The sequence below is a fragment of the Brachycentrus maculatus genome, unplaced genomic scaffold, assembly GCF_059751285.1.
Source record: "Brachycentrus maculatus isolate JH-2025_06_01 unplaced genomic scaffold, ASM5975128v1 h1tg000039l, whole genome shotgun sequence".
NCBI lineage: Eukaryota > Metazoa > Arthropoda > Insecta > Trichoptera > Brachycentridae > Brachycentrus > Brachycentrus maculatus.
Genome location: NW_028280793.1, coordinates 1,541,497 through 1,564,580, shown reverse-complemented (window position 1 = coordinate 1,564,580; position 23,084 = coordinate 1,541,497). Strand labels below are relative to the sequence as shown.

The 23,084-nt window shown below is 33.9% G+C and overlaps 1 protein-coding gene across 2 annotated transcripts in view; it reads right to left on the bottom strand.

Moving 5' to 3' along the window:
• kl-2 (dynein heavy chain 2, axonemal kl-2) overlaps nt 1-23,084 on the bottom strand; it is a 101,043-nt gene that overhangs the window by 33,458 nt on the left and 44,501 nt on the right. For both annotated transcript variants that reach the window (XM_088277130.1, XM_088277131.1), the window contains exons 26-44: nt 22,848-22,991; nt 20,620-20,718; nt 20,255-20,474; nt 18,212-18,374; nt 16,587-16,765; nt 14,718-14,910; nt 12,852-12,993; nt 11,547-11,684; nt 10,551-10,769; nt 9,655-9,898; nt 8,786-8,922; nt 8,077-8,232; nt 6,745-6,959; nt 5,252-5,437; nt 4,006-4,283; nt 2,958-3,103; nt 1,821-2,004; nt 1,106-1,224; nt 426-532 (exon numbers count right to left, since the gene is read on the bottom strand). In XM_088277130.1, coding sequence (XP_088133256.1) covers nt 426-532; nt 1,106-1,224; nt 1,821-2,004; nt 2,958-3,103; nt 4,006-4,283; nt 5,252-5,437; nt 6,745-6,959; nt 8,077-8,232; nt 8,786-8,922; nt 9,655-9,898; nt 10,551-10,769; nt 11,547-11,684; nt 12,852-12,993; nt 14,718-14,910; nt 16,587-16,765; nt 18,212-18,374; nt 20,255-20,474; nt 20,620-20,718; nt 22,848-22,991 — 3,269 coding nt within the window. The remainder of the gene's footprint in view (nt 1-425; nt 533-1,105; nt 1,225-1,820; nt 2,005-2,957; nt 3,104-4,005; nt 4,284-5,251; nt 5,438-6,744; nt 6,960-8,076; nt 8,233-8,785; nt 8,923-9,654; nt 9,899-10,550; nt 10,770-11,546; nt 11,685-12,851; nt 12,994-14,717; nt 14,911-16,586; nt 16,766-18,211; nt 18,375-20,254; nt 20,475-20,619; nt 20,719-22,847; nt 22,992-23,084) is intronic.

Genomic DNA, 23,084 nt, shown 5'->3' with positions numbered 1-23,084 from the left:
ACTGTTACAAGAAGCGTAGGGCCAATCACTTTAACTTCATGCAATGAACGATCAAGATAACACTGATACGATGCAGTGCCCTATGCACTGGGTGCAGATAAGGGTTTGAAAAAAAAGATTATTATGATACACTACTTAAATTCGTTTTGTCAGAAAAATTATATGAAATCATAGTTTTCAACCCCTGCCTTGTTGAGTTTAAAATTTTATCTAGCCTCCCACCAGTATGACAATGTCGGTAACAACGAAACCCGGTCAAATTGGTCACTGGTCAAATAAAACTAATGCAGGAAAAACTCATAGTTGATGTTTAATTATATAAAATGCAGTTCCATCAAGAAATGTCAGTACAAAACTTTAAAAATAATTAACAAGATTAAACATGGAAAATTGTATTACGAAAATGGAAAAGAATATACACTTACGGTTCATCAATAAGTCGGTCATAGAAAACCCTATAGGTCTCATGAATCCACAAACGAAGAATAGCATTCTTTGTATTTTGATAATCTTTATTACTCCTCAATAAACCCTAAAAAATTCAAAACAATATGATACCTTTTTTTAAAGACATGGGTGAACAAATTAAACCTTTAATTTATTTTCATATTATTTTTTGACATCTCATCAAAGATGAAGAAGAATATAGAAGTCTGGGCATTCACGGGGCTGACGACCGTCATAGGCTGGTTTAAGTGATCACTTTACACACGTGTAACATTTACCAATTCCACCCTTTATTGACAACCACACTACTCAAATTCTTGTAAGTTCTATATATATGAACCAATTTTGAAACATTGTTCTTGAATCACTAGAACTTCTCTAGGGATATCTATTGGTGAGATGAAAACCAGCCTATGACGGTCGTCAGCCCCATAAATGCACAGACTTTCATATTCTTCTTCATCTTTGATGAGATGTCAAAAATTGGAGATTGGTAATTGGAGATAGTCCAGATTTTGTGAACAAGTATTTGGACAAACTCAAAATGTTGTAAATGTCTTTAAGTTATTATTAAAAATGTTGAAAACATTTATTGTTGGCTTACTACTTTTTTAGGTCTGTGAAAAAGAACAACAACCAAAAAAAAAAACGAAAATACCTGAAATATCTTTGATATATCTCTCAGATTGAAAAGATAATGCATTTTAGTCGGAGTTGGGAGTAATTTTGCCACAACGCTATTGAATATTTCCATGGTAGTGAGTAGGAGAATTTTTCCTGAAAGCGAATTACATTTTTTTTTATTTGACAAACGATTTATTGAATTAATAAAGTTGAATAATCATAAAATCTTTTAGCGAAAGCTAAAATGACGGTGAACAATGAAAATCTGGTTGCAACCCTAATGTATGGAAGTGAAACATGGAGTTGGTAAAAGAAGGATGAAAGTAGATTGAATGCGGTTGCAAAGCATTATTTCAGACAAATATCCGGCAAAATGATGTATGATAGATGTTGGAATGGTGATATAGGGAAGAATGCAAGTCTGAGGTAAGAATTTTCGATAAAATTAATACAGGTGTGTTGAAATGGTTTGGGCATTTGAATTAAATAAAAGAACAATAAACAGTAAAACAAATTTATGAGGCGAATGTGGTTGGTAGTAGGAGCATAGAAAGACAATGGAAAACTTGGCATAGAGTCAGGAATAATTGGCGGGTATGCATGAGGAGATGCATGAATATGGAAAGGGCAAAGATTGTTTGCGAAGACAGATAAGTGTGGTGTTCTATTCTCTCAGCCTACCCCTGGGGAGAAGCGGCATGATGGTTAATTAGTTGGTTTTTGATAATTACAATGGTCATCAATATTACCTGCGCCTTTGGTTTCCTCGTCAAAGTCAGTAAAGTGCTGCGATATCATAGTTCCAAATATCTTAATCAGTTGGGAATGTGTGGGAGCGGGAAGGTAGAAAGAGTGGAAGCAGGAGAGCAGGCGAGGGGGGAGGGGGGAGCGCGCCCCCCCGGGGGGACCTACCGCACCCACCACAACCATGTCCTATAGCGCAAAGGAAAAAGGAGTTATTTTTGTCTCACCAAAGACAGTTAATCAATCTGACTATCCCATGGGGTGAGACCTCACGTTAACTAGATTTATGACCAATTGATTTTGGTTCTTGTATAATAAGGCATTTACACAAGATCAAAATCCACTAGCACATTCAAATGGTCACATGTAAATAGGTACTCCTAGATAGTGAAACGTTCTCCAGATAACGCAATGAGTTGGTTTCTCTATTGGCCTCATAGAAACAATTAAAATGGTAACCCCGATAAATAAAAATACTCAATTGTCTTCGAGTAAATGTTTGTCCGCCTCTGTAGTGTAATGGTCAGCACGCTCAGCTACCGTTCTGGAGGTTCCAGGTTCGATTCCCAGGGGGGGTCAAATAAATATAAGTGATTTGTTCACTGTAATATTTATTCAATATTACAAAGGACTGGTACCTGAAGCGAAGAGCTGATCACCTTTCCTTCGTGTGTAAACGATGAAGATAACACTGCGTTTATATGAAGCAGTGCCCTATGCACCATTGGGGTGCGGATAAGAGGTTTTTAATTAAAATGTCCCATAATACAGGATATTCTTATGGGGTCAGGAACACTTTAAATGCTGTAAAGAATGTGGGTATGTTGGTGACACAGTGTTGACAACAACACTGCCGCAATCGTGTGAATACCCGCGTAGTCTGGCAAGGGCTTTCTAGATTTATCTCTCCTAGAAACCAGCCACTCACCAAGAGCTACCTAGTAACTTATATTTATAAAGTCAAAGAACTAGAGTTATAACTGCTCATCTTCCACTACCTCAGTATAAAACAACTGACAACGGGGATTGTAAGGATAAAAGCGTGGGAAGACCTTACCACATAACAAACGCCAAATGCATTCATTTTGAAATAGCTAAGTTGTCAATTTTCTAGGCCATCAAGTTGAGTTAACAATACCAACCTTGACATTCTTCTTCCATTGCTTCAAGCGATCGTACCAGAACCCATAATCTAACCATTGTCGAATGAACTCTAGCGGAGGCTGGGAACCATACTCATCTCTGGCCGGCATATTCATGTCATCCATGAACGCCACCATCTTCTTGCCTAAACAATTAACGCGCTAGTAAAAGTGTGCACACTTTAATCCTTCCCTTACGGTGCTGAAAACTTCATTTTAATTTATGTATTAAAAAAATAAAATTAAACACTGACTTTTAGAGTCCACTAGAGTGTTATACCCAAGAAGATTAAACTTTTCCTCAAGTACCCAGAATTGTATAGCTATATAAGGACCCACGGTCTATTTAATCTTAACTGTAGTTTGAAAATGCCATAACAAGGCGAAACAGTTGTCACAAATTTTATTTGTATGTGTTTTTAACCTTTCCCTTACTATGCTAAAAAATCCGCGTGCACTGATGATATGTATTTTGTACAGCATATGAAAATGTGATTTAAAAACGGGAAAAATGTATATATTCCTAAATGTTGCTTTTATTGAGCATAGTTGAAATTAAAATGTAACAATTTTGTAATTTTGTAATCTGGTAAATACCTAAAAAAGAGAAAAAAAATACATCACACTAACCACCGTAGCTAACATAGCGACATGACCACCCTGAACGACGACTTGTATCTAAAATGCACGCTATGTATCTAAAATGACACATCTAAAATGAGATTGTCGGAAACAGTATGAAGCCGCGTGCACGTGTACGTAAAGTGTGGCACGCACACATACTCTGAGGAACGTTTGTGTATTGGTTATTTTATCCCCGATGTTTTTTATAAATTATTTATTTGTGTCGCTGCAAATGATTAACTTTATATTATAATACTTTTATGAAAGACGTAAAAGTATGACGGAGGAATACGAAAATTCTGAACCCGTATCTATTATATTTTATAATAATATTCTCAATTTTAATGTCAAGTTGTAGTAAATACATATCACCGGGAGGAGAAAGTTAAAGAGTGAAAATCAAAAATGATTGCTGCAAGTTTACCACCGGCCGGAACATAGTTCCCTTTGCTCCTCTTTTCCAATCTGGCTTCTATCATATCCTGCACGTTGGCCGACGTGGTCTGCGCCGATATGTTCATTATGAGGTTACTGAAGATGTTGGCATCAAAGTTATTGATGACGCCCTGCATGAGGGAGGTCTTCCCAGTGCCAGACGGGCCCCCGAGCAGCACCCCGTAGCCCGCCTTGATGAGCAACACGGAGAGGTGCTGGACTCTGTACGACTCCACCGTTGGCACCAAAATGGAATGGAAGCCCATTCTGGAATCAAACAACAAAAATTATTCATTCAGACACATAAATAAAAATTAATTAAATAAAAGACTATTGTTTGTAGACTTAACTCGCATAAGACCACTTTTGAGTTTATTGAGTTTATTGTCGGGTTGTGGTCCCGTGGTTAGTGTCGCAGACTCTTGAGTCAGAGTTTCTCGGTTCGAACCCACTCCACCACAATTTGATACCTATTTCTAATAATAAACCGCTTAGGCTCACAGAAATAGTATGAAATTGAAGTATTTTTGTAAATAATAAAAACACAAAATTCTTTTTTTTTTTAAATATATATCTTTAGTTCTTGAAATTAGTCATGTGTTGTATAAGAGAAATACTCATTACGTATTCCATATGACGATTAAAAATTGAAACAGTAGATTATTGAAGAAGAGGACTACACCAAGAAGTGGAGAGATGGCTGACAAAGAATAAAAATAAGTTTTTCCGCAACATTAATGCAAAATCAGTTAGTAACTAACTAACTAACTATCTGACCATCACGCTGCTTCCCCGCAGACCACTCTGCATTTGCAAACATTCTTCGCCTCTTCCACGTTCATCCATCTCCTCATACATACCCGCCGATTGTTGCGACTCCTAACCTGACCGCTTTCAAGTATAATTTCAGATATAAACATTAGCAATTAATTAAATTTAACAAAAGTTTATTAGTTTTAGGAATGATAACGATAAATTTAAGGGAACGCTACACCAAACAGCAAATGCTCTTTGCCAAAGTCAAAACAAGTGAGATGGACCCAAGAGTGCGTGCTGGTCGAATCCCGTACCCTGGGTTGCCATTATAAATAAATGGATTGAAATTTTAAAAAATGAAAGCACCTACCTGGCCCCTACCCTTGCCTCCTTTTTTCAATACCCTCAATACTAACCAAACAAAAAATAATTATGTATTCATAAAAGAAAAATAAGTTGTGTATGTCATCATAACTTACTCCGGATTGTATCTCCACGAATCTGAGAGTTTTTCTTCCCAAGGTACAAACATCCTGCGCTGTGGGTCCACGTAATAGTCGTAGACCATTCCCTTGATGGGAAATATTCCCTCCAACTCCCTCAGCCAGCTGTCAAACCTCTTGCGGCTCGCCTCTTCGAGGGTAGCGCAGACCGACCACACCATGCTGTAACAAGCAAATCAATCAGCTGTGCGATCTCAGGTATTACATCGCTCACTCCTTTCAAGAACGTCATAAATCAAAAAACTTGATTTTTCAGGAGAGCGTTTTTAAAGTTTAAAAATATAATACAATGTATTAAAAATAAATATCAAGCCACTTATTGAACTTTTAACTGTGCAACAGATCTTTTTAGGTAAAACTGAAAGGTTTTTTTCTCCATTTGAAAAATATTTAGTATTTAAAAAAAAATAATTAAACAATACCTTTTCTTCAAAATGCAAAAACAACACTTTCTGCCCTGTAGTGGGTAAATATTGAGTTAAAAATATGCCGCTTTTGCTGGGATATAGTACATTTTCTGGGCATTCCGAAAACATGCACAACTGAAAATTGAAGATTTTTGATTTATGACGTTGTTGAAAGGAGTGAGCGATATGTGAAAGAGGAAATTGACATATATACAATGAGTGATATATCTAAGAGGTAAAGTCATAAAAAAAGTGGGTGTTTCAAACCAAGCTTTAAACTCAAATAAAATGTAATTTAGAAGACACTAGATATTAAATCATCAATCCCAGTGTAAATCTTTTCTTCTTCTCTTCTAACCCTTATTCGCACCCAATGGTGCACAGGGCACTGCATCATATTAACGTACTGTTATCTTGATTGTTACTTACACGAAGGCAAGGTGATCACTCCTGCGCTACAGACACCAGTCAAGGGTAATATTAAATAAATATTAGAGTATAAAATCACTAATATTTGTTTTCACTCCCTGGGAATCGAACCTGGGACCTCCAGCACGGTAGCTAAACAAGCTAACCATTACACCATGGAGGCAGAATAATGTAGATCTACACCTTCATAATGTCAAATGTCAAAAATTAGAGATAAGAGTTTTAGAGGATAGAATTTTTTTTAAACGAAAATATACCTATAATTTATATTTGAAGCACTAACATTGTGATTTTCAATTTTATAATTAAAATGTAACCTTGTTTTAAAATCACGTAAATACTATCAGTATTGATCAGTCTTAATCAGTATTAATCAGTCTTGATAAAGAAGCGGTTAGCTTCGAAACTGGTAGACGGTATAATTATGTTATAATAAAATATTTATGGTGATTTTAAAACAAAGTTTCATTTTAATTACAAAATATATCCATATAAGCGTTCTTTACACTTGTTGATTTATAATAGATATTATAAAAAATACATTTTTGATCAAGAATTTTAAGAATTTCAATTAGATCTATTAAATCTCTGTGTTGGCAAGGTATCCGAGCCACCGTTATAGGGAATAGTTACCAGAATAGGAACCACATCTTGTTGAGAGACTGCGTCTGGTCTTCGTCATTCTCCTGTCCCAGCAGTGGAGGCGGGCTGGGAGCGCAGATGTACATGAGGCGGCACAAGCTCCGCACCCCAGTCAGTTCCTGCCCCTCCACCCCGGCCCCTTCCACCATGTTCAGGCGCTTGAAATCCAACGTGCGCTGGAGGAAATACGAGAAAATCTCTCGCAGCTAAAACAGAAAAGAAAATTCATCAATATCCCAGATACTTTAACCCGTAGATGGCCAACATTTTCAGAAGCCGGGCCAGATTTTAGAAATTAGATTTCCTACCGGGCCGTAACACAAAATTTATTTTATTATTCAAAGCCAACATGATCAGAAACAGAATCATTGCATATCAGGCATGTTAGATTTGTTTTAATTTGCACGGAAAATAGTTTATAGTCCATCTGTCTTAAAAACTTCTCAGTTCTTCTGTTACTCTTCTCTTCTGTCCAACGTCTTAACTACTTGACGCCATTATGGGTCTTAAAGTTGTCAGGATATTGAAATACTCCCATATATGGGATATGATACGAGCTACGCACGATAGAATGATCATTTGGTGGTTTTGTGTACACTAAAGGAAAAAATGTGTGATTTGCTCCGCGGGACGCAAGTAGACATAGTAGGCTGCATGCGGCCCGTAGGCATAGTAGGCCGCGGGATGGCCACCCTTGCTTTAACCCTTTCAATGCCCGAAGGTATTAATTAATATGGCCGTACCTAGCAGGCCGTGATTATTTTCAACAAAAATAAATCCTAAAAAAGTACATATTTTGTATACAGATATAAAGGATACTATGAAAACTTATCAAATACATACACCGTGTGGCATTTGAGTGGCCGTTTACTCAGAAAAACACAATTGAAATATTCAAAGTTGTCACTTGATACAGAAAACACATTTACTTGCTTAATATAGCGGAATATAACTGCGTTTTTAAAATATGTATATTCATTTCTTTATTAATATTAATTAAGATTAGAAAAGGATTAAAATAATCGTTAAAGTTACATAAAAATATAGTCATTTTGAAAAACTGTAGTCGGAAACCTTGTATCAGAGACAATCAAGAAAGCTTTAGAAAGATGACTGTAACATTGATAATATTGGTAAATTGTGATATTTTAGTATTTTTTGATGTCACTATATATTCTAATTAAAAAAGATTCCAATTTAATTTTATATTGGCTTGCGACAAGTTCAAAAGAGCGCACGTTTACGCGCTCATTTTGTATGGCCGGCTGGCGAGCACAGAATTGGAGATTTATGCTGACTAGATAACACCATAAAAGAACACACATCATCTCTGTATTTCTGATCCTTGAGCGTGTCCAGCCACGAGTTCACGTACGGCCACCAACCCCAGTCCTTGTAATCGTTGTAGACCATTCCACAGCGGGACACGGTGGCGGGGGAGGCCACTGAGAGATCGCGGGCTTCGAATAACAGAGACACCTGAATCAAAAATATATCAATTAAAACCAGTATATTAAAAGAAATATACTAGTACTTAGTGTATGTCAGACCTTGGCCTTTAGTGCATATTGTTTTGCAAGCCTTAGTGTCAGACATATAATATCCTAGGGTCGTACCTACTTGTAAGCAAGATTTGTCAAAGCCCATTTTAGCTCCCCGTCCACTCCAATCACCCTATATAATTCCAACCTAATTTTATTAACATTCATAGTACATGTCAGGCCTCGGCTTTTAGTGCATGTTGTACTGCAATCCTTAGTGCATGACATAATATTTTAGGGTCAACCAAAAACGCATGTCATTAACGTTTTGTGTAGTTTTAAGTGTGTGAATAGTTCTACAGCAGTGATGTGTATTATTGTTTGCACAATAGTGTAGTTATTGTCCTGATGAAGAGATGGTTACGTCTCTTATCCGGTAGACTAACATCTCGGTGAGTGGTTACATAACAATGCAACAAAGTGGACAAATTCCATATCTGTGAACAAAGATTTGGAAACGCTTACAATATTATTAAGAAATGATTATGTACCATCGGAGGCATAGATATCCGCTCACTGTTAATGAGCGTAAGAAGTTTGTTGTCATCCATCACAGAGTTGAGATTTTCAATCCAGACAGCGTCAACTGGACCATCAAACACTATCCACTTTTGATCCGGCGTCTCCTCTGTAATCAAATTGAATAAATCAAACATTGCACCATGTCCCAAACACAATGCAGGATTCGTAAGGCAAGGTGTTAGATGACGCAATAAGAGTTAAACATCAGGGTAAAGGTGGGTTAAACACTTAATGCTTTTGAAGGAGCAGTGTGTGCGGATGTGTGTGCGTGTGATACACCAGCATGTATCGTATAGCGCCAAGCAGAGAACAGCTTGTGTGTTTAACTTGTTTGCGTTACACAAGAAAAACAAACGAACTGAACTCGCCAGTTGCCACTTGACGCTTTTTATTGGAATTTATCGGAAATTCTTTGATAACCAAATTTTTTCTTCTTTAATTTTTTATATAAGACTAGGCTTTTTGCTTTAGTTTTGTTTTATTTTTTGAACTGGACAACATTTAAATGATGTAAATCGCTACTTCCCTGCAGAGTAGAGAGAATAAATGCCACACCACACCTTTGCAAACATTCTTTGTCTTCCACATTCGTGTATCTCCTCAATGCTTGCCAATTATTCCGAATCCCACGCAAGTATTTTAAACACTACTAATAAATGATGCCAAGTTTTCCTTGGTCTTCCTCTGCTCTTATTTCCAACTACATTTGCCTCATAAATTTATTTTACTGTTCTTTCTTCACTCATTCTTTTCACATGTCCAAAAAACGTTTTTTGGATATGTTTGCGTAAGAAGAAGAACACAGGACGACAAGATCTTAATCATTTAAAAAAATTACCTTGGCAAATGGTCCTCATGACGGATGAAATGACCCCATCTGTCCACTCTCCCGTGGCCATATTGTATTCCCCGTAGAGTTCGGCCAGGTTGAGCGCTTTGGGATTAATAGGATAATGCCGGACCAACTCAAATCCGGGTTTGTTTTCCTTCTTCAAGCGGGTCAGAGTGTTCATCAACATTTTCCACGTAACTGACTTGGCCGTGTTCGTATCGCCTAGCACCATCGTAGAATGGCGGGAATTCTAAAGATGAGCAGAAAAAAATTGCCAAATGAATCATTAAATTGTTATCAGGTAACGAAACTTCTACTACCATGATGCCACTTCACTGCAGGGGTAGGCAGAGAGGATAGGCATCATCTGACATACATCATCTACATCCATGCATCTAGATACACCTGCCCTCCACATGAAGATTTCAGATTCTGATTGATTATGCTCCCTCAAACACAAATAAGCCTCATATGATGAAATACCCAGAAAGAATTTAAAAAAAACATTTTGCTATTTCCACACTAGAGATTTTAAAAAACTAACTAACCAACTAACCGTTACGCCGCTTCCCAGCAGGGGTAGGGAGAGAAAATAGAATGCCACACCAAGCTGCCTTTGCAATCTTCGCATCTTCTACATTCATGCATCTCCTCATTTATACTTACCTATTATACCGACTCTTGACATGACGACTTTTAAGTATTTCCAATACTTAATCATGCCAAGTTTTCTTACTAACCGCATTTACCTCATAAATTTGTTTTACTTTTCTCTCTTCACTCATTCGATTCACAAGGCCAAACCATAGGAGAGGTTTAAATAGATTTAAAATAAGATAGGCCCCAGAATACTGCCCCGAGGCACTCCACATGTACATAATATTGAATCCTGTATGTCTCACCTTTGTCTCCATGACTTGAATAACTTTGAGCAAACCAATCGGTATCGGCTGGAGACCGACTATCTTCATTTCTGCAGTGATGGCGTTATGAATCATCTCATAGTCCACCACTGGATTGGAGCTGTCGGGGAATATATCCTTGATTATGCCGTCAAACAGGGGCACATCCTTGGCCGTCAATCTGGCCGTGTTCATATCCCTCATGGCCAATATCACAATCTGAAAACCCAATTCCGCACATTGTGATATTGTGATATAATAAAAATGATGCCATAGAGCATAGGTGGCCAACATTTTCAGCAGCCGGGACAAATTTGAGAAATCAGACTTCTTCCCGGGCCGTAAAACAAAACTTCTTTTATCATTCAAAACAAACATGAAATATATTGTTTTTTTTTCAAGAAGATATGACAAAAATTTTAATCAAACATATTACTGAGAAAAGAGTTAGACAGTACAAAAAATTAAAATTTGAAAAATTAAAAAAAAAAAATAGAGATGTCTGATTTCGTTTGTCAGAACTAAATGCACCAGTGTTGATACGTTAACGATTGATGTTGTTGCTACATGAACATAGTTTTCCAAATAATGGTCATCAGTGATTCTTGTTCTCATTTGAGATTTAATATGCTTCATTCGACTAGTATCATGGCTACTGTATAATTAGCTTTTACATAGCATTTTGACTTTGAGTCGCTCTAGCACTCAGTTAAAGTAGCTTGTATTCTTATCAATGTGTATTTAAAAGTCGTTCGCAAAATGTTGTGTTTGTTTGTTAACACGAATAAACCATAAAAGAAATTGTCACAATAGTAAGATAGTGAGATACTTCCATATATGGGATATGATACGAACTACGCAAAATGGAATTTGGTGGTTTTATGTACAGTTAAAGAAAAAAGGTGTGAAATGCTCCGCGGGCCATATGTAGACACCCGGCGGGCCGCGGGTTGGCCACCCTTGTCATAGAGTTTGAACAAAATGGATATCTCTTACCTCCATCTCTGGCAAGTTGGGATGAGTTCTCCTCTTGACTCCCGCGTACCGTAGCAATGCGACCATTGAACGGAGCCCAAAATCATAATGGTCTTGTTTGGATAATTGCCTCTTTGCCAGTTCGTAAAGTGTAAACACCTACAAAAGCGTATAAAGTTAAATATACATACATATCTACGTACAGTAAAACCAATTGTATATTAGCGGACATCTTTTAACACTGTCTACCCCTTTATTAGAGTAAATTTTTACTTTCCAGAATTTTTATGTAAGAAAACACAATTTTTTTTATTGATTTTTGTTTTACAAACTACATCTTTAAATAATACAAAATAGTTGGTAAATATACAAAAAAAAATCAAATATAACGTTTCTACGTCTCTAATAAAGTAGATACTTGTGTTTAGAGAGGGAGTTCGTTTTACAACTATTATTTTTTTTATAAACAAAGTAAATTAAAACAAAGTAAATTAAAAATAAACTAATTAAATTTTAAAAAATAAATATATATATATATATATATATTTATTGGTATGGAGTCTAGGTAGGGGTAAGGCTTATATGTTTTTTAAATTTAGTTTTAAAGGTTTCATAATTTTATACATACTTAAATTATACACATTTAAACCTCTGAAAGTGATTCGTAAAGACGTCTGCTAACTTACATATTTCACTCATAGATGTCACTTGCAACATAAATTAATACAATTTTTCGAAATTTGAGTAATTTGATTGTCAGTCATGGGAAAGAATGGTGAGAAAAATTATCATTCAAACATACAAATGACACTACCTACCTAGACTTTCATATTCCTTTATCAATATATAGCCCGTTCCGTAGCCGGGTAATAGCTCGACTGTAAAACTGGTGTCACAGGTTCACAAAATGAATTCAAGAAATATTTATTTTCAATTGGTCTGAAGATTTTTTATGTATTTTTCATATCTACCTATCCTACCTGCAGACAGGCCTCTAAAAGAGACTTTGCGTGTGATTCCTATTATTTTAAAACTTTGTATCATTTATATTGAAATATTTATCGATAAAAATCTTGATAACTGTTAATAATGTGTAATAAAATCATTAAATCATGACCAATGAGGAACCGTTTAATATTATCTTAATTTTAAAACAAAGCATAATAAATGAAAGTTATTTTTTATACATTCAAGTAAAATAATTAGAATTATAAAAACATGCTTCAAATATTTTATGAATTTAAAATGATATTCCCAATTTTTAAAAAGACCTATTTGATGTGTGATACCTTTGACAATTTTATAATATTATAATTTTATTAATACTTTTTTAGCAGCGCTTTTGTATTCTTGGAAACCATCACTAAAAAGTGTATTCTCCGCAATTATGAGATTATCGGGCACGCACATAGATATTGGCCGAAACATGGACTTCAAATTGTCGGGTAATTCTGTTCTACCAGCATATCTGAAATAATTTAATTTATTATTAGATTAAAACCAATATTTTTAGCTTTTCCACTTTTTTATTTGACCAGCGACCGGGTTTCGTCGTTACCGACATCATCAGACTGGTGAGAGGCTTTACAAATTTGTATGTTATATATAAAAGAAGGCAGGAGTTGATAACCATGATTTGATATAATTTTATGAGAAATTAATTTAATTTTAGTGAATTTAAGTATTGTATGATATTTTAAATATTTTTTTTATAAAGGTTTTTTGTATTGAAAGCACGATTTTATATAAAGTTAAAATAGATTTGTATTTTTTGTAAATGAATTTACAAAAAAAAAAAAAAAAATACAAATCTATTTTAACTTTATATAAAATCGTGCTTTCAATACAAAAAACCTTTATAAAAAAAATATTTAAAATATCATACAATACTTAAATTCACTAAAATTAAATTAATTTCTCATAAAATTATATCAAATCATGGTTATCAACTCCTGCCTTCTTTTATATATAACATACAAATTTGTAAAGCCTCTCACCAGTCTGATGATGTCGGTAACGACGAAACCCGGTCGCTGGTCAAATAAAAAAGTGGAAAAGCTAAAAATATTGGTTTTAATCTAATAATAAATTAAAAATGCAATTCCATCACGAAGTGTCAGTGGATAATATAAATCTATTGAAATAATTTATTTTTACTTTTAATAAATCAAAATAAAAACAATTGTCAATGATAAAAATTACATAATTATACAATTAAAATGTAACTTTGTTTTAAAATCACAATAAATATTTTATTATAACTTAATTAAAATGTTTACCGGTTACAAAGCTAACTACTTCTTTATCAAGACTGATTTATACTAAAACACTTAAATTAGATTACTTTGAAATAACTAACTAACTAAAACTAACTAACCATCACGCCGCTTCCCCACAGGGGTAGGCAGAGAAAATAGAGCGCCACACCACTCTGTCCTTGCAAACATTCTTCGCCTCTTCCACGTTCATGCATCTCCTCATACATACCCGCCGATTGTTACGACTCCTAACCTGACCACTTTCAAGTATTTGGCATACCTGATCGTGCCATATTTTTCTCGGTCTTCCTCTGCTTCTTTTCTAGCTAACATTCGCCTCATAAATTTGTTTTACCGTTCTTTCCTCACTCATTCGTTCTACATGTCTAAACCATCTCAACACACCTTTCTTAATTTTATCGATAATGCTTATCTCAGCTTTGCATTCCTTCCTTATTTCACTATTCGTACATCTATCATACATCGTTTTGTCGCACATTCTTCTGAAATACTTTGAAATATTGGAAATTAAAAAGTAATTAATACTTATTTACAACTGATAAATACACAAGTACATGATTTTGCTAAAAGTGCGTTATTAAATATGTTTCCAATCACTCATCGTCCCTGATCCCTTTTGGCTGTGACTGCCAATCAACACAAAAAAATAAAGCCACTCGAGATCTACCTAAGCTTCTTTCCCTAACCGTCAAAATATTTTGAATATTATTCAGTAGAAAGTGTTTTAGTATTAATCAGTCTTGATAAAGAAAGAAGCGGTTAGCTTCGAAACCGGTAGACATAACAATTAAGTTATAATAAAATATTTATAGTGATTTTAAAACTTTTAATTATAAATTGGAAAATCACAAAGTTAGTGCTTCAAATATAAATTATATGATAAAAATTACATCACAAATTATAACACACTGACCCAGGATTCATTGTGATGAAAATACCGCAGGAATTTACTAGTTTAATCTCGCAGCCTTCAAAAACGAAAGATTTCAACCCTTGCGATATGGCCAGCAGGACGGAAAGGATCTGTTGAGCCACAACCGACAGGACTTCAATATTAATCCGGTTGAACTCGTCAAAACAACCCCAACATCCTGACTGTGCAATCCCTAAAAAAATATCAGGTAATAAATAAACAATTTTTTTTTTAATTGAATTTTTTGTGGTCTTATTTTTTATCATATTCAAAAATATTCTAGTTCAAACTTATTACCGTGATTTTTCATTAATTGATTCAGCAGTCCTTTGTGGTAAAATCTATCTATTTTTTATGTTTTACTTAGTAAATACCACTATTACTTAAAATACGGTGTTTGAAAATGATGCGGAATGCATCGAAACACGTGTCACAATAGATTTTAAGAAATAATGGCATTTACTAATTAAAACTTAAATTGAAAATAATTATAGTAAGCCTGAGCGGTCCGTTATTTTAAATAGGAATCAAACTGTGGTAGAGTGGGCTTGAAATCAAGAAACTCTGTGACTCTACAGAGTTCGAAACAATAAACTCTCTAGAGTCCATAACACCACAACAACCCTACTACAAAAATTCTTTAAAAGGCTATTTTTAGCCAGGAGGCATATCGAAATTGACAAACGCTACAAATAAAAAGACTTCTATTGTATTTCTTCACATTTGTAAAAATTCAGAATATCAAAAATGTTGTTTATCATTTCAATTTGCAAAGTTCACTTGCCGAAATGAAGCACTTACGTACTACGAACTACTTATATGCATCTTTTTTTTAAAGCTGGTAGCAATGCCGTTAAAATCAGTGTGTATAAGTTCACACAGCCTTCAATTCACCCCTTGCAATATAAAATGATAAATGTCAATAGTCAATGGTAGTCCAGTGTATAGATGAAATTCTTGAGTAGATTCAAATTCAAGTAAATTGGTATTTTCTTGCTCTGAATACATTTTTCTCATATTTTAAAATTCATGTTTCTTTTACTGTTTCTTATTTCACATTTTACCCAATTTTTCGTATTTTTTTTCTCTTTATCTTGTTTTTCTAATCTCTGGTTTAAAATTATTTCAATTGGCTTCATACCATAGTGTATATCAAATTATATTGTAAACCCACATAAGGCTATGTGGGATTTTCGTTTATGATTTTAATCAATTCATGAAAAAATTATAATTAAATAAATAAATCTTCGCAATAAAAATTACGTAGGTTGAAAAAACATTGTGATAGCTCACAACCCACCAGAATATTACAGGAAATAAATCAGTTTGTATTTTTCTATTGCCAGACATAAAGAAAGGTCAGAAAACAGGACAAGACAAATCTGTTTGTGAACTTTCATAGATCCAAAACTGTTTTATTCATTCCACAAAGACTATATGTTAGACATTAATTCCCTTAGTTTGTTTCGATTTAAAATCTTGCTTGAATTATTTATTAAAAAAAAAAACAGATCTAAGTACCTTCTTCTTTTAAACTTATAACTCATCTAGTACATATTTGCTAACTTTTTTCACTTTCATCTTTTTAGTTTTTTGTTTTCTGTTAAAATCAAATATTTGTAGTTTATATTAGCGCTTTAAATCTAACTTATTTCTGATTCTTGCCGGTGCCCTTCATTTTAACCTAAAATATAATGTTTACTCACACACAGGCCATACCTTTGTCGGATCTTTTTTGTATTAATATGTTTTATTTTTTTGTACTCGTAATTATAATATATTGTGAAATGCAAAAGAATTTAAAATAAAGAGAAAAAAATAGACACCACGGACCAGTCTGCAGTTCCTCAATCAAAATGTTCTTCTCACCTGCAAAACATTTGGCCATGCTCTTATAGTCCAAACCATCGGAGCAGTTGGTGACCACGACCCACCTGGCCAGGGCCCTGCCGAGGTCCTTCACAGTCTCCGTCTTCCCTGTGCCAGCGGGGCCCTGAGGACTACCGCCCCGAAACAGATTCAGAGCCGTGGTCAAAGTTATGTAACATCTGCAAACAAAACGAATTATATATATCACACAAAATTGGTGTTATCATGAAAAGATACAAGCGGGGCACTATGAATGGACCAGAAAAAACTAAACTGTGATATTTTTTAAAGAATATAGCTGGCAAATTATAAAAACACAATCCAAGTGTCATGTTTGTGCCACTACAAGTCTATTAAGTTGTAAATTGAAAGCTTTAAATCATAATCATATAAAATATGAATTTATTATTGATATCTCAACAAAGATGGATAATTCCATTTAGGTTTGAAGCAATTCGGAATGAATCTCACACACATTCATGAAGTTGTCTGCTAGCGCACTAAAAAATTTACAAATCTCAACCATAGATGTCACTTATGAATTTTAATTCTGTGAAAAGAAAGTGTTGTGACTTGCAATATATGTATATCCAACTTTTCGAAATGTCAATGTCAATCATGGGTAGAATGGTGAATATTATAGTGTTTATCCATACACCCAGCGGTAGGCTGCAGGGGACTCGGAGGGAGTCGCGCGAGCCTCTTGATAATTTTGACTTGGGCCGGCGAGCCTGTTGTTAAATTAAGAGAAATCAATATTCTCCGATTAAATCAGTACATAAATGCAATTTCAGTGGTTGGTTTAAATGTATTATAAAACATTAAACTTTGTTGCCTTTTGAAATTTGTCAAGAAATATATTTATTAGGGATGTGCAATAAAAGAGACCTGTCCGATTGTTGTCTATATAGCGTAACAATTTCCTTCAATCGCCTAAGAATGATTTATTTAGTCGTTTGATGTGCATATTAAGAACTTATTATTTTGAATTATTATGTATTTTGGAATGTCAAAACAAATTTTCACATCTCCCCCCTCCCCTCTCTCCCTTCTCTCTCTACCCACGAGCCCCTTGTTAAAAAATTGGTAGTCCATCCCCTGCATACACAAGAACTTCGTTGTTTAGTTTTAGTGCACAATTCACCCTGTTCCTGCATTCACTGTCCTTTATATTTATCAATCTTTCCTTCCCTAGAAAACATACTATCCAAAAAAAAAACCTAAAATAAATAAATCTTTTTCTTCTTCTTCTTTAGCTAGGACTGTGTCCTGTTGTTCTCGGAGTTCGGTCCTGGGAGGTAGATGACCAGCAAAAAATAAATAATATTAAAAAACTGTTTTTTTAAATGCAGATATTTTTATCAAACATTGCGCAGAGGATATAAAGAAAGCTTCAATATAAGAATAAGTCCCCCAAATAACTTTTGTTGAACAACTTTTATATTTTAGTCTCAGAAGAAAATGATACAAAATGACACAAGTATCTACTTTATTAGAGAGGTAGAAACGTTATATATAAGATGTTCTGTATATTTACCTATTTTGTATTTCAAAAATGTATTTTTGTAAAAAAAAAATTAAAAAAAAAATAAATAAAAAAAAATAATAATAATGGGTTAACGAACCTGTCTGTAAGAGGAGTGATGACGAGCCTTCCAGAATTACCAATGTATTCGTAAGTATATAAAAACATTGTATTAGTTTGGCGCACAACACAATCATCTCTATCGCTATCCCAAAAGAACTTCAACTGGGAAAACCAATCAAATGACGTTACGTCTATGCAGCCTGGAACAAAATCAAGACTAATATCTCAACATATCTCACTGATATCTCAACATAGATGAAGTCCTTTGAGATGGGAATATGGAGGTCTGCATATCTTAAGGGCTTCCAGAGCTGTTGATGTATTCATTCATAGGTATACAATAGCATTATATTAGTTTGTCGCACAACTTTTGTAAAAAAATTATTAATTAATCATATTTTAACCATTTTGTTTTTAAGTTTATATAACAATTTGTGAAACACAGCTATTATTAGCAAAAGTAGGTTATATCTATTATCAGCGGAAGCTAAACTGGCAGTGCACAACGGAGTCCTGGTTCCAACTCTAATGTATGGAAGCGAAACATGGAGTTGGCAAATGAAGGATGAAAGTAGACTGAATGCAGTCGAAATGCAATCTCTCAGAAGAATGTGCCACAAAACGATGTATGATAGATGTGCGAATAGTGATTTCACTATTTAATAAGGAAGGAATGCAAAGCTGAGATAAGCATTATCGATAAAATTAAGAAAGGTGTGTTGAGATGGTTTGGACATGTAGAACGAATGAGTGAGGAAAGAACGGTAAAACAAATTTATGAGGCGAATGTTAGTGGGAAAAGAAGCAGAAGAAGACCGAGAAAAACATGGCACGATCAGGTATGCCAAATACTTGAAAGTGGTCAGGTTAGGAGTCGTAACAATCGGCAGGTATGTATGAGGAGATGCATGAACGTGGAAGAGGCGAAGAATGTTTGCAAGGACAGAGTGGTGTGGCGCTCTATTCTCTCTGACTACCCCTGCGGGGAAGCGGCGAGATGGTTAGTTAGTTAGTTAGTTAGGTTATTTTATTTAAAACTTTCTATGTTTTTAACAGTAAAATGAAATAATATCCACGAAACTAAAAAAAAACAAGATACCCGGACAGAAACAGTATCCCAAAGTTACCAAACAATTCAAAAACAAAAAAATGATTCATAATATTTACTAACAACACATTTGCCCTAACGGTAGGCATAATTAATTTGCTTCAAGTTTTTTAATTGAATATGTGCAGGTAAGTACTTTTGACTTATAACGATAAGTGATACTTAACAGATAGGTTATATATGGCCCTGTTTACAAGTTTGCCCCACCATATTATTGTTTTGTACAAACTGAGTTTTGTCAACTCCCGATTTTTGCTTACAATAAAGATTTGTTTTTTGTCAACTCCCGATTTGCTTAAAGTAAAGCAAAGCATCTCTTTTAAATTTGAAAAACGTTGAGAATAAAACAAAGTATTTCTTTTTTAAATTATGTTAATGTTAAGAGTTAATGTAAATGAAAAAATTGTTTCAATGATTAAAGAAAACACTTGTTTTTTACCACTTGAGTTTTATTATAGACTACATGTTTCAGAAGTTAAACTTCCATCATTCAGGTCTGTATAATAACTAAATATATATAAAATAAATATATATGTCTGTAAATATATATAGTTATTATACAGACCTGAATGATGGAAGTTTAACTTCTGAAACATGTAGTCTATAATAAAACTCAAGTGGTAAAAAACAAGTGTTTTCTTTAATCATTGTAACATGTCTTACCACAAAGTTAATGCCGAAACAATAAATAATAAAAAATTGTTTAATGTATAAGGGTTTGAAAATGTATGATGAGATGCCTGAATGTATGAAGAATGAAAAGAGTATGAAAGAATTAAAAAATAAATGTTTTGTCAACTGTAAGGAGATGTTAATATATATAAGTGATGTAAATTAAGTGCAAATAATAGTTTATATCAATTGTAATATAAGCTAACTTAAGAATTAAAAAAAAATAAAAATAAAAAAAGAGTAAAGCTAGTACTTCCTTTTAAAGTACAACAATATCAAGAGGAGACAGTTTTTTCTTACTTATTTTGTACAGTTTGTCAACCACATCTCTGGAATGTATCTCAATGACAGCCAGCGCGTTCACTTTGAGTCTCAACATCTTCGGAATGTCTTTCCGGCTCATGATTAGAAGAGTCTGCAATATACGATTCTGCTTCTTTCTCAATTTCTTCATCGGTTTTCTCTCTCCCGCGAGCTTGCACAAGCAGAGGTGGCGAATACAATCACTTGTCCATTGCATCTATTTGTGAATTTTAATCAAATATTTATACATCCTAAAAATTAATGAAGATATACCCGGATTCGAGATGGCATTGTGGACATTCTTAATTAATATTGAAGAATATCGTTATGAAATTATCAAATAAAACAAAAATCACTTATACCTTGCTGCATGTAATTCCCAATTGTCCCGGCCAATCATTGATCCATTTTTCTCTTTGAACCCCGGCCTTTTTCAGTGCAGCTCTTGTTTGAAGCAAAACCTATATGTTTTTTAAAGAAAATAATATCACAATCAATCAAATTATGACTACTTTAATCCAAAATAAAGATTAGTAGATATTCACTCAGGTTTAGTTTTTTTTTAAGATGTATCTTTACATTTTATAACTTGCACGGTAACATTGTTTTAAAATAATTGTATCTTATTATGGCCTTGATTATTTTTTATCGAACTATTTACATTTAATTTATATTTACATAGTTTCGAAAACTACAGATGTTTTCATCTTCTGGTACAAATTAAAACTAAGGAACAAAAAATATATTCAGGTGTATATATAGGTTAATAAATATAGGAAGGGAGGGGGGTTAAGGAACAAGATTTTTTGGAAAAGGAAATATTGATAATAATGGTGACGTATTTTGAAACAGTATATTATTAATTAACATTTTATCAGATTTTTTATGTATTTCCAAATTTTCTAAATTATTCATGACTTGACCTTTATTTGTAACAGAGTGTAAGAATTTAAGTGTATAAGAGTCAAATGAGTGGTTAGTTTCCATGATATGATTTGCAAATTCCGAAAAATAATTACTTGTTAGTCCACGACGATGTTCTCACATTCTAATTTTTAGATTTCTCGCAGTTTTGCCAATATATTGGCCAAATATATTGGCCAATATATTGGCAAATTTACTATTAATAAAAGTGGTATATTCAAGTGTTTAATTTTAAAAAAAATAACCAACATTTCATTCCACAAAGTTAATGCCGAATCAATAAATAATATAGCCTTAATTATTTATTTTTTTTAAATTGATTTGCCTGATTTGCCATACTTCTTCTATCTGTATTATTTCAGGTCCCCCTGACGTCGACTATCACTTGAGAGTTATTGTCCTTGTGAGCAGCTCTTAACAGCGCCTCAATGGTTCTGATCCCTGTCCAATCCCGTATATTCCGGAACCAGAATATCTCTCTTCTGCCCATACCTCGTTGACCTTCTATTTTGCCTTTTATGATTGGGTGCAATAGCTAGTAATTCTCTGCTCTAAGCATATGCCATACTAGCCATAATTATATTGTAGTATTTATTGGTTTGGCATTTCGGAATAACATGACAATTTCAATATAAAAATTAAACACTTGGAAGACCACTTTTTGAGTTTATTAATGTATGAATAGTTTCGAGAACTGCAGATATTCTTACCAATAGGTGTAGTATTTTAACTTTGTGATATACATGGTACCTATTCTCACTTTAATAATACTGTGGTTTCGGTTTCGAACATGATCTACTTTAAAAAAAGTAAATATTTGTCGGTGAGTAGACCTTGGATAAAAAAAACTCTAGTGTCGATTTGTGTTCATTGGCATTTGCAGACATTTGCAGAGATAAAGTCACAATCAGTAGAAACAATTAAGTCTTTAAGAAGAAGCTGTTTACTTAAAATCTGGTCTAAGAGTATAATTAACCTGTTAACCGGGCGGTCCGCTGTCCAATTACGCAACTTGTAACGGGCGCGAATACTGATTCACTCCGTATCTTAAATTCATGTCGAGACATGTATGGATGACTAAAACCTTTGTTGTTTGATAAATATACGTCCATATATATATATAATATAATAAACATATATTTCAAGGACGTATTCATATCGCTCACTCCTTTCAAGAACGTCATAAATCAAAAAACTTGATTTTTCAAGAGAACGTTTTTAAAGTTTCAAAATATAATGCAATGTATTAAAAATAAATATCAAGCCACTTATTGAACTTTTTACTGTGCAACAGATCTTTTTAGGTAAATCCTGAAGGTTTTTTCTCCATTTGAAAAATATTTAGTACATTAAAAAAAATTAAACAATACCTTTTCTTCAAAATGCAAAAACAACACTTCTGCCCTGTGGCGGGTAAATTTTAAGTGAAAAATATACCTCTTTTGCTGGGATATAGTACATTTTCTGGGCATTCCGAAAACATGCACAACTGAAAATTGACGATTTTTTATTTATGACGTTCTTGAAAGGAATGAGCGATATGTCCTTCCCGTACCCGATATTGTTTGCGTTGGACGTATTTATGCGTCCCGCCCGGTTAACAGGTTAAGTTATAATAAGATATATGGTGATTTTGTAACAGAGTTATAAAAATCCATTGACTTACTACTTTGAGAATAGCCCTCATGCTCTGTTCCAACATGTTTAACCAAACTTCAGCGGGACCATCTAATATTACGGGTGTTTTCCATTCCACCATTTCTCCGTCTTCTGATATCATTCCTTTTGCAACTGGTATCCCGGCAGCATTCTGGGCGGCAATAATAATAAAAATCATGTGACAATAATAATAAATATCATATATATACACATGATATTTATTATTTTATATATTTATTATTAG